This window comes from Alligator mississippiensis, chromosome 11 (assembly GCF_030867095.1).
Source record: "Alligator mississippiensis isolate rAllMis1 chromosome 11, rAllMis1, whole genome shotgun sequence".
NCBI classification, from domain to species: domain Eukaryota; kingdom Metazoa; phylum Chordata; order Crocodylia; family Alligatoridae; genus Alligator; species Alligator mississippiensis.
The window spans coordinates 30436963-30449492 of NC_081834.1; the positions used below are offsets into that span (position 1 = coordinate 30436963).

Genomic DNA, 12530 nt, shown 5'->3' on the forward strand with positions numbered 1-12530 from the left:
ATGCCTACTGTTCCTATTCACCTTCTCCAATCATTTAAAAATGGATTCCTTGAGGACCTGCCCCATGATTTTCCCAGGGGCCAAGGTGAAGACAACTGGTCTGTAGTTCCCTGGATCCTCCTCCTTTCATTTCTTAAAGATGGGCACTATGTTTGCCCTTTTCCAATGGTACGGGACCTCTTTCTTCGGATCACCATGAGCTTTCAAAGATGATGGCCAGCAGCTCTGCAATCACATCGGTAACTCTCTCAGCACCTTCGGATGCATAGCGTCTGGCCCCGTGGATTTGTACATGTCTAGCTTTTCTACATAGTCCCTAACCTGTTCTTTCACTACTGAGGGCTGTTCCCCTGCTCCCAAACAGTGCAGTAGTCTGGGAGCTGACCTTGCCCGTGAAGACTGAGGTGCATTGAGTACTTCAGCTTTTTATGCACTTTGTCACTAGGTTGCCTCTCCCATTTAATAAAGGACCCACACTTCCCCTGATCTTCCTCTTGTTGCTGACATACTTGTAGAAACCCTTCTTGTTATCCTTCATGACCCTTGATAACTAACTCCAATTGCACTCTGGCCTTCCTGATTTCATCTCTGCATGCCTGAGTATACCTGTATACTCCTCCCTAGTCGTTTGTTCAAAGTTTCTACTAATCATAAGCTACTTTTTGTTTCAGCTCATTGAAGAGTTTCCTTCTACGTCATGTTTCTCAATTACATTACAAATTTGGAATCATTGTATTTGTGAACAGACACTGTATAGTTACTGCCTGCCACTTCCCTATTCCCATTTTTATCGTTTAAACGTTAACAATTAAAATGTCTTCCACTCCACTTCTGTTCAGCTTTGCTTGTTTTGCTGTTCTCTGTAGAAGATGGGAAAAGTATTGAAGAGCAATAGTTTGTGTAAAAATGAAATAAAATTGGACACTGAAGAACTGCATTTGTGGCTCAAAGCACTAAGTACATTCTCAATGAGTTTATATGCAAAGTTGGGCTTGTAGAACATATTTCCTAGCATTTGAGGTGGGGCCAATATTTTGCTATAGTTACACCTGGTGGGTATGTATACAAGGATAGACAGCTTCACTAGCATCTTGATTAACACATTCTCTTTTGGATCAGCAGTGCAGCTATAGCTTTCAGTTCTCAAGTCCAAGGGATGAGGCCTTTGAGAAGATATTTATCTAGGACAGTGGCTACTATATCTCATTACCCACAAAGGGACTGCGGTTCCTCAGCAGCAGCAGAATACACAATTCCCTGTACTCAGCTGACCTTGTTTATGCACTGGCATCAACAAGAGTGTCTTGGCATGAGGAACTGTTATTATGTAAGTTGAATCTGCTGTTGTCAAACAAACCAGCAATGTTCATTTCAGTTCCACTACAGACAGAGGGAGAAAAGAGAACCCAATGTCTGCCAACTGGAAGAGAATAAGTCTGTAGGGAAAGAAAATGAGCAGCTCAGTTAAAGTTAATACTAAACATGACCTATTTTCAGCTACATTTAATTTCAAAAGAAGAGTTCGAATGACTATACCATGACCTCCAGCTTCTGTGCAAAAGGGGTTTTTTAAATTATGCAAGTCTTAAGTTTTAAGTAGCATCTGCCACAAGCTCTATACATAACTACACCTTTAAGAGTATGCACAACCACAAGTCATATCTGAATGGTTGAGTACTAGGAGCACTAGTGCAGTTCAGTTTGATGACTGCTTTTGCTCCCAAAAACAATTTTGGCCATGGCCTATTTGTAAAGGGAAGACCCCACAAAAACCCAATACACCCCCAGACAGGAAGTTAAAGATAATATTTGAAACTGTATGATATTCTGTACTTTTGTTTACCTGAAGTCAGAGTCTAGAATAGATATAACAATGGAAGGGAGGGACTACATTGTTCCTTTCAATCCTCTTCAAACAATCATATTTTGGAATAAGTCAGCCAAGCTTAAAAGTCAAGCTTTTATTTTTTTAATAATATTTTGCCATACTTTGCTTTGTGTGTCAGTTATCCAGGTCACACTGAATCAGTTCCTGAATAATGCAGGTCACCATCAGGTATCTAGAGGTACAAACGGTATGTGAAACAAAGGTCTTTACAGTCTGACCTGGGAAAATCTGCATCCCTTGTGAGAGCTACTAATTTTCTCAAAGGAAAAAAAAGGTTACATAAAAACTCGAGCTTCTCAGGTGTTTGATTCTTAGGGAGATTGTGAAGCAGGTAAAATGCAGCTAAGACAGCCAGCAGGGAGTACTAAATAATGCAGAGAAGGGATAGAAAATTATCCTAGATGAACCTTCATGGTCCAATAAGGACAAATGCGAAGTCCTGCACTTAGGACAAAACAATCCCATGCACCAGTACAGGCTCAGGGCTGAGCAGCAGCTCTGCAAAGGACCTGGGGGGTACAGGAGGCAATAAGCTGAATATGAGCCAGCAGTGTGCCCTTGTTGCCAAAAGGTTAACGGCATACTGGGCTGCATTGCTAGGTGTGTTGCCAGAAGGGTCAAGGGAAGTGATTATTCCCCTCTATTCAGCATTGGTGAGGCCACATCTGGAGTACTATGTTTAGTTTTGCTGTCCCCCCCCCCCACTACAGAAAGGATGTGGACAAATTGGAGAGCATCCAGTGGAGGGCAATGACAATGGTTTGGGGGCTGGGGCACATGACTTAAGAGAAGCTGAGAGAACTGGGCTTATTTAGTCTGGAGAGAAAAGAGTGACAGGTGATTTAACAACAGTCTTCAACTACCTGAAGGGTGGTTACAAAGAGGATGGGAGTTGGACTGTTCTTAGTGGTGGCAGATGACAGAACAAGGAACAATGGCCTCAAGTTGCAGCAAGGGAAATTTAGGTTAGATATTAGGAAAAAAACACCTCTTTCTAGGAAGGTAGCAAAGCACTGGAACAGGTTACTCAGAAAGGTGGTGGAACCTCCGTCTTTGGAGCTTTTTAAGACCCAGGTACACAAAGCCTTGGCTGGGATGATATAGTTGGGGACAGCCCTGCTTTGAGTAGGGGGTTGGACTAGACCTCCTCAGGTCCCTTCCAACCCTAATTTTCTATGATTCTATGTCTTTTCATTAAGTGCTCCTCTCCTCCACTCAGTTTGAACTCTGATGGCAGTGAACAGGAGGAGAAACCACCAGATCCTAAGGTTCAGATGAAAATTAAGGATTTGTTGACCAATAATCATGATGAAAAGCACAGGCATGATACTTTATGGAGCACTCATGAACCCTGTATGAGCATTAAAATGAAAACAGGTTACAGAACTTACCTTGTTTAAAGCAAGCAAGCTACAATCCCTTTGATCTTGTTTCCATTATTTTAGAAGTAGTTTTGGTTGGCAGAAAAGGTTTTTAAAATTTATTTTTAGTCTCTTCAATATAGGGAGTTGAGGGGAAAAAAAACCCCACAACAAAAAACCCAACAAAATCCAAAAACCAAAACAAGACACTTGACCAGAAAAATGTATGCAAAATTTTAAATGAGAGGCTCTTGTGAAAAAGATTTTTTTTTAAAGTCCCTATTTCCTCCCACAAATTCTGTGGGTGGTGGAACCTTATTTGGCAACGGGTACCACTGACTATGTGGAGATTACATCCCTGGAGAGAATGCAGAAATCACAAAATCTAAGCAACTTTACTTGCTGTATTTTCTGTGGTTATCATAGGATAGTATGGATGAGAGCAACTGCCTCCTTGTTGCCACTGCTTGTGGAAGGGACAACCCTGAAATTCTAAAACCTGAAGTGCACAGGAAAGGAGGAGGGATTTTGCAGTCTACATCCTGCTTCTGTGCTGAAAGCCAGTTTTGTTACTATCTGTTTAAAAAAAAGAGTTTAATCAAGAGGTGCACAAACAAGCCATACACCATCTTCTTTGGCATAAGCTGTGAGTATACAAGTTTGGAAAATCCCCTTAAAAGCATGAGCTCCAGGGTTTACAATATAAGGGTTGATTCCTTTAGAGATCACTTTTGCACGTGTCTGGTTAATCAGTCTCTCCCAAAGGAACAGCTTATAATCACAACCTGCTTTATGTTCATTTTGCAGTGAAGACAGCCCCCTGATAACACAGAAGGCAAGTAGGGGAACAATTAGAAAGGAAAATCAGCCAAGGAGATGGCTAGATAGCACTGGCAATTAGTAACAGTGCTAAGCAGTGTGAAAAATGGATCTGGGTGAAAAAGTTGCTCTCTCACCCTTTTCTCCAGTCAGTCATTTTTAAAGCTGAAATCCAAGAATTCTTTAATCCACCTTGACCAAACAAATAACATTTAAACTGGCAAATTTTAACTCAACTGAAAGAGGCATGCAACAGAGCACTCTGAAGTAGTCATAGCACTTCTTTGGGATGCAGCCTTGCAGCAAAACTCATTTAGAGCCAAGGGTTTTCGAGAAGTTGCATCTAGCGATCAATTAACTTTGGAGTTTAGAAGCTGTTTCACTAAACCAGCTAAATGGAGTATCAGAGCAAGTTTCAGGGCCTGAAGCTTCTTGGCCCAAAAATGGTAGAAATAAGTCAGAATGTTTTACATAAGCAGTAGATTTTATTTGGTAGACAAAGCATAGGCAAGTGCTGCACCTAAATTAAAATCTAATACTCAGATATACTTACGTTTAGGTGGTCTTGCCTTTGATTCTTTCTGATTTTTTCTAAAATTGCCAGGTTCTCTTTTTCAATGCCTTCATCCTCAGATTTCTTTCCATCAGCTGGCTCTTCCTCCTTCATATCATAGTGATCTAGGTCTTCGATGTCCTACAAGATGGAAGACAATTGACAGAAAACACGAATTGTAAATTCCAGTTAGTACAAGACACCACTCTTCATTATAGAGCTTGGGAACACAGGTGGTGGTGTCCTGTGCAGATTGAGATGGTGATATTTTAATGTTATTTTTATTCTGCCTGGACTTTGTTCACTTAAAGGTAAATACATTTTAGGGAGTCTCTGACTGTAGAGAAGGTCTAGATTCATCTCATGCTTTTAACAGAAACCATTGCAAGGAGGTAACTTTTGTGGAATGAAGGCAGGTGGCTGGTAACTGTGGTGGACTAGTCCACTTAAGTACATAGAAATAGGCACCTAGTGTATTTTGTAGTGAGTTAGCAGGAGATGCTTTGTATTTCCAAGTTCTAAATGCAAATCCTCACCACCACAGTAGAAAGCCAAGAGTACTACATTATTAGCCAGTACTGCATATGGATTAACAAATCTGGAAAAAAACAAGTGCCATGTCATGCGATATATGACTATTTTGGTAGAAGGTGCCAGAAGTAGTGTTTGTTATTCAGGCACTTTTAGAGGACAGATGAGGTATGGTCTGAGTTGAGAATGCTGGACTATAGTTCAGGAGACAAGGGCTTCATTTATAGTTCCAGACTACGTATGACAAGTCAGTTAAAACATGCCTCTAAAAAGGGAGCAATACAATCTTAAAGGGGCAACGTGAAGCTAAAAAGTACTTTTTTTAAAGGTGATTGAGACTTAATGTATGGTCCCCATTACAAGTACCCAAACTAGCAAGAGTTAATTATTTTCTAAAAGGAGGTATTTGCTCTAGAGTCCTTGCTAAATTTATTCCATCTAGTCAGTAATGGGATTCTTGCGTTTCCCCGACACTGCCCTCCATGCTAAAGTAGAGAGAATGTCATATACTTTGGACTCCTTAGGTCTGCCATGAAAAACCAGATTGAACAACTGAGAGCAGAGATGCACTGAAAGCTAAGGAAGGTTTAGAAATGCCTGTTTGGTGCATCTTTGTGCAAACTTCCTTCTGCAAGGATTTTTCAGACAAAAACAATACAATAAAAGTAGTGATGCAGCAGGTATCTTAATTAGTTCTTATTTGTTAATTTTAACTAGTCTGAAGAGGATTACTTCTGGTGCTGATATGCACATGGTGACATACTTCCCCGTTTTCCTCAGGGTTCTGTTGTTGCCTCCAAGAACCTGCTAGGTCTTACTGCAATGCAGTTCAAGATAGGCAGGCAGCAACTATTCAATGCATGCTATATTTTGTTGCATACAACACACCCTGGAATATTATGTGCCCCTTGTTTTTATTTTAAAGGCAGAATATGGCTGGAGTCAGGACAGAGCCTAATTTTCAGCTGATTCACTCTCCCTTTCCTGATTAGCTACCTGAAACCCTAGCTGCTACTAAAGACTGGTTTCCATGGGTCAATCTAATATTTAAAAAAAAAAAAAACGTTTAAAAGTGTCAAAGGCTGTGAAATAGGAGGAGATACCAGCAGCAGCCAGTAGATTGTGAAATTGCCCTAGTAAAAGCTTAGCTTGATTAGTGGAACAACAAGACCTTTAAAAAGAGATGATTGTTATGCAACAGCTGCTATATTGTGGGGGGCATGAATTAAAGGAGAACGCATCTATCCTGGGCAGAAAATTGGCTTCCCTGCTTGACACACAAACCCAATTTGGTGTGAGAAACTATAGTAAAAAATAGGGCTGTCAATTAATCACAGTTAATGGATACCATTAACACAAAAATAAATTAATGCATTAATTTTTTTTTAAACAAGCTTTAAATTGAGCCAGTTTTGACCAGGCATGGGCAAAATATAGAGCCAGCAGTGGCCGGGCAGAAGCTACTGCTTGGTGGTGGTGGTGGGGGGGGAAAATCAGTTGTGTGTCCATCCCCCAGCCCCACTGCTGAGCCCTTCTTGCTGCAGCTGCCTCCCTGTGCTCAGGCTGCCCTGCAGCACCTCTCTGCCACTGCTACTGCTGTCTCCAGACAACTCAGCAGGTTAACTGTAGCAATGCAGAGGGGCTGCAGGGCAGCCTGAGCATGGGTTCCAGGCAGCTATAGCAGTGTTGAGGGTAGTGGGGGCTACTTTTCTCCCATACCAAGCAGCAGCTTCTGCCCAGCAGTTGCTGCTGCTCAGCATGGACAGATGTGTGTGGACCAGGTATGGGGTGGGCTAGGGTTGGGGCTGTGCATGCGAATTCTAACTGGTCTGCTCTGGCAGGCTGGAGTCCAGAGTGGGTGCAGGGCAGGCTGGGGTTGGGGCAGGAGCTGTTGGTGGTGTACTGTTGGTGGTGGTGGGGAGGAGCTACAGGGTGCATGGGCTCCAGGATGTTGGGTGTGGGGATGCTATTTAAACTGTGCAATTAAAAAAATTAATCATGACTATTTTTTTAAATCTCACAATTAAATTGGTATTAATAGTCTGTCAGCCCTAGTATAAATCTTAATATAGCCTTTATTCATACTATAAGCCAGATAAATAGACCAGCCAGCAGCAAGGATAGTGCAAGGTAAAACACAAAATCTACAGTGGATTTCTATTCTACTCTTTTTATATGTTACAAGCACTTATATCAAGCCCATATCATTGCATCTTACAGTATGCTGATTAATGATCATTATAATTACAAGCAGTCCACCATATTTTACCAACTTTACCGCACAAAGTTTTCAGTTTTTCTGTCTTGCATGTGCTCTTCATGATCAATCATATTTGGTGCCCTATACCTTTACAATTTACTAATTAACGAATGTGTTCAATAAATGCATCCCCTATATATTGATTGTTTCAGGTCTGGTCATACCGTCCCGAGTGCTTTTGCCTACTATAGCAGATTGTACTGGTTCTATCCATCTCAGGAAGTTCTTGAATAGATCCCAAAAATGTTCTGATGCACTCTGCTGCCACACACAGAGCTTTAAGTCCTGCAGTCTGGGCCTGCCTTATAGCCTACATGTTTAAGGCAACCTTTTTGTCCAGAATCGCTTGTAGGGAAAGTGTGTTGGGCTGCTTGAAAAACAACAAGAAAACTTCACTCAGTCTATCTACAGGATGTTCTTTTACAGTTATTCTAGTCCAGGCTTGTCCAACATGCGGCCCGCCAAGGCATTTTTTGTGGCCCGCGGTGCTGCGATGGGAAACGAAAGTAAACACAGTTTACTTTCGTTCCCACCCCCTGTCCCTCCCCCAGCCCCTCAGCAGCTTCCTAATGGCTGCTGAAGGGCTCAGGAAGGGACAAGGTTCCCACACATACCACATCAGCTTGACGATGCTGATGCGGTGCGTGTGGGAAGAGGAGAGCTGTGTGCTGCTCATGACAGGATGAGCCCAGCCAGAGCAACAAGGGCTCAGCTGCACTTTCCCCCTACCTGCGCTCGTCAGTCCTCAGCGGCACACGGCTCCGCCGCCACCTCTGCTGGCTGGTGCCGACCTGGGCAGGTCTGCCCCATCTGGAGCAGCACACAGCTGAAGCCGGATTCCCACGTGCTACTGGGGACAGGAGGAGCCCAGCCGGGTCTGCACCGGCTAGCAGAAGTGGCAGCAGAGCCGTGTGCTGCTTGGGACTGACTGGTACAGGCAGGGGGAAAATGCAGCTGAGCCCCTGCCGCTCCGGCCAGGCTCGTCCCGTCCCGAGCAACACACAGTTCTGCCGCCACTTCTGCTGGCTGGTGCAGACCCGACCAGGCTCCTCCCGTTCCCAGCAGCTCGTGGGAACCCAGCTTCAGCTGCATGCTGCTCCGGATGGGATGGACCCAGTCGGGTCAGCACCGGCCAGGAAAAGTGGCATGCAGCTGAAGCTGGCTTCCCACATGCTACTTGGGACGGGAGGAGCCAGGCCGGGCCTGCACCGGCCAGCAGAAGCGACAGCAGAGCTGTGTGCCGCTTGGGACGGGACGAGCCCGGCCGGAGTGGCAGGAGCTGAGCTGCATTTCCCCCTGCCTGCACTGGTCAGTCCCAAGCATACATGGCTCTGCCACCACTTCTGCTGGCCGGTGCTGACCCGGCTGGGCTCCTCCCGTCCCCAGTAGCACGTGGGAAGCCAGCTTCAGCTGCGTGCTGCTCTGGATGGGACAGATCCACTCGGGTCAGCACCAGCCAGCAGAGGCTGTGGCGGAGCCATGTGCTACTTGGGCCTGACCAGCACAGGTAGGGAGAAAGTGCAGCTGAGCCCTTGCTGCTCTGGCTGGGCTCATCCTGAGGTTCACGTCATGTTTGTAAAATGCTTGGAAAGCCCCACATAGATGCACTGCATAGAAATGCAAAATAGATTTGGACTTAATTTGGTTGGCACCTTGGGCTGAGATTTTCAAAGCTGAGTCAAAAGGCCAACTTCCATTAAAATGAATGAGAGTTAGAGGGCTCCAAATCCTTTATGACAACTTTGTAACATGCTTATCTACCCCTTTTTGCAAAGCTCAGCCATAGTTTGGAAGCTCAGCCAAAGAACATAAGAGCTTCTGAACATAAGAGCATAAAAAGTGCCATGCTTGGTCAGCCCCATGGTCCATCTAGCTCAGTATCCTGTCCCGAACAGCGGCAGAGGTGGATGCTATAGAGGGAGAGTTTTGAACTGGTTAGACCCATTTCATTGTCACTTCCTGCAACTTCATTGGTGTCAAAGGTCATGTGACATCACTTCCCGATGTGATACCACTTCCTGTGAGGTCTTTGAATATAGCTTGCCAGCCCACTGGGTGATAAAAAGTTCGTGATCCGGCCCCACATTCAAAAAGGTTGGACACCGCTGTTCTAGTTCATGAAGCACAGTATCTGGCTTCTTTGTGGAAAACAAGTATTCTCCATTCAAAGAGGAAGTTCTTTACCCTTGTTCAGTACCCTTTTAATTAAAAATAAAAAAAAGTGTTTAACTCCAAGCAGTCCTCATCTAATAAAGTAATTTATACTTGTTTTAACAAAGTAGGCATTTTTCTGAGACATTCTAAAACATTGTGGAAATAATTAAGAAGTGGGGGTTTGGATATTACAAGCAGCTCATTAAAATGGAGCACCACATTGCTAGACAATCATATTACCCACTTAAAGTTTAGCACGTCTGCTATTTCACATTTCTTTTCATCTTCTTCAATGTATTATAGTTAAAAATTAGTCCTGCTGCCTTATTAAAAAAAAAAGTAGCAAGCTAATTTACTCCTACCTAAAGCTTGTTTCAACTTTTAAAACACAACAAAGTCAGGTTATAGGCTATTGTAAACAGGAGTTTACAGTGCTTGCCTGCTGATCTGGCCTAACATTTAATATGTTGTTTGAATAAACCACAAACAGATGTCTACATTTTAACATTCAAGCACCTCACTTCCAGCAGGATACTCTGAAAACGAATTTGAGGAGGGGAAATTAAAAAAACAAAAACAAAACAAACAAAAAACAAACAAACAAAAAGACATTGTGGCAGATGAAAAGATACTCAAGAACCCAAAAGGTAAAGTTTCAAACTGTTGGGGCCAATACTCTATAGTGTTGATGTGAAATATTTTCTGATAAGGCACATGGGTATCTTGATTATATTAGCAGCCAAGGCAAGGACCATGCAGATTTTCCAACATAATGCTTATCTTCTACCAGATTCACAATCTAACAAGTTTTCGTGTGTGTATATACACGTACTTCACCCATATCTTCCTCCTCCTCCTCCTCTGATGTTACTTCTTCTGTTGTTCCATTCTGGAATACAAAATTAGGTTTGTGTATGTCATTTTTTGCTTTACTTCAAAGGAGCTGTATTACTGACCAAAAGGAATACAATAAGTGTGCAGTTTATGTTTGCTAACATTCAGTTTAACCTAAAAGGATTAAAGATGAAGGAACCATGTTGTTTACCCTGTTCCCAGGAAGAAATGATGAAGATATTTTTCTTTGCAAAGCCCAGACAGAATGCTGTTATTAGTGGCATACTAGCATAACAGCAAAAATATGTTAAGTGGAACCTTAAAAAAGAGCTGATAACAAGGATATCCTATTCAGAAAATGGTAATAACTGTGGTGAATTACTAAAATCAGATAACTGATGTCACCCAACATCCAAAATAGATCACCATATTGAACATTCAGAGTCCATGTATGGTCTCTGTTAATGAATGAATCAAAAAACAGTTTATTTTTATAATAGTTCTAGATTTGCAATAATATTAAAAAAATGGATGCATAAGTATTTTAGTTTGCATTATTTAACGATATATCAACTTTTTTTTTTTGCAATTTCTAGAGATTATCAGAAGTTTCAAGTAACAAGCCACTACAATGAGCTTGCTGTAGCTTCCCGATGTAAAAAAATCGGGCATCTTCAATATGTGTACTCCCTTGTGCAAGGGAGCTACTGACAAGTCTGTTCCAAAGTGGAGGTTTTTTTGCAGGTAGCTGGGTGAAGACATAAGCAATTATAACTGGGCTTGAGAGCAGAGCTAAGCAGAGTCAGTCATTACCACACATTATACCTCTGCTTCATAGGAGTTTTTAGAAAAGTGCATCAACTCATCATGTACAAGTAAAGGACTACTCTCAGAACTTATTGCTAAGAAAAAGTAGGGCATGCCAGCTGTGCTAGACACTACACAATCAACACAAGATAAAGTGTTTTAATTAACCAGAATGCTTAGTGACCCTTTGCAATTGTTAATTTTTCAAGAGCTCAAAAGCATGCTAGGCACCTCACAACCAAGTACAGAGACATTGCCTGCCCAGAGAGGTGTGCAGTCTTGATTTCACATGACACTGCTAGGAGGAACGGAGGGGAAGGATGAAGCTGGCCACAGGATCATTCAATTCCTCAGTAAACCATGCATACTCCTTGGCTTGACGTTTTCCTGTGTATTGTTTACCTCTGCTCCACTTGTGAGGAAAAGCAAGTTTTGGAAAAAGGTTAAGGAGCTGCAGGAGTTGGCTTGATGGACACGTTTAAGTGAGGAACTCTAAGAACAAAGCAGCATGGAAAGAAAGATGGGGATACAAAGTGGAATTGAGGCTAGCATTAATGCAGAAGAGCATGTTTATGAAAAACTGAGACAAAGGCCTGCAGGTAAGGAATATGCATAAAGGGGCATGGACAAGAGTGATACCAAGCCTTGCACTAGTAACTGCTCTGCTCTCCAACACAAAAGGAGAAAGTCATAGTAGATTCAGACAGAGACCCAAAACAAAAAAGTCAGGGAGAGGAAACAAGGAAGAATAAAATGAAGTAACAGATTTAAGGAGGAAGTAGCAGTTTTTGGGGGGCCTAGACCAGGGGTGGACAAAATGTGGCCTGCAGGCCGGATGTGGCCTGCCAGGTCATTTTATTCAGCCTGCAGGGCCCCTGAAAATTTAGAAAATTAATATTTATCTGCCCCTGGCTGCCTGTTATGCAGCCTTCGATGGCTTGCCAAAACTCAGTAAGCGGCCCTCCGTCTGAAATAATTGCCCACCCCTGACCTAGATGGTAAACAAAAGCTTATGCTGGCTGAATTTCAGGATCCCTAGCTTTTCTCCGAAAATTTCAGTGCGTGGAAGCAGAAGCTAAGCATATTTGGGGCGAAAAATACAGGAGGCAGCAGAAGTGGCATATCATATGAGGCCAGAGTATAGGTTAAGACCAGGATCCAAGGGAGGCTATGGATGTGAAAGAGGACCAAATGACAAGGAAAAAGGAAATTCAGAGATGTTGTTGGACTGGATGACAAAAAACTAGGTAATGTTGACATAAGCCAGCAGTGAGAAAGCAGGAATTTAGGAAGCAAGGGAACAGAAGTAGTGCTCAAAGCAGA

General features: G+C 42.8%; 1 protein-coding gene across 2 annotated transcripts in view; it reads right to left on the minus strand.

Annotated features, from left to right (window-relative positions):
* The window catches only part of UBE2Q2 (ubiquitin conjugating enzyme E2 Q2), a 90092-nt gene that overhangs the window by 35419 nt on the left and 42143 nt on the right, over nucleotides 1-12530 (minus strand). For both annotated transcript variants that reach the window (XM_059714761.1, XM_059714762.1), the window contains exons 4-5: nucleotides 10399-10455; nucleotides 4622-4762 (exon numbers count right to left, since the gene is read on the minus strand). In XM_059714761.1, the coding sequence (XP_059570744.1) occupies nucleotides 4622-4762; nucleotides 10399-10455 (198 nt within the window). The remainder of the gene's footprint in view (nucleotides 1-4621; nucleotides 4763-10398; nucleotides 10456-12530) is intronic.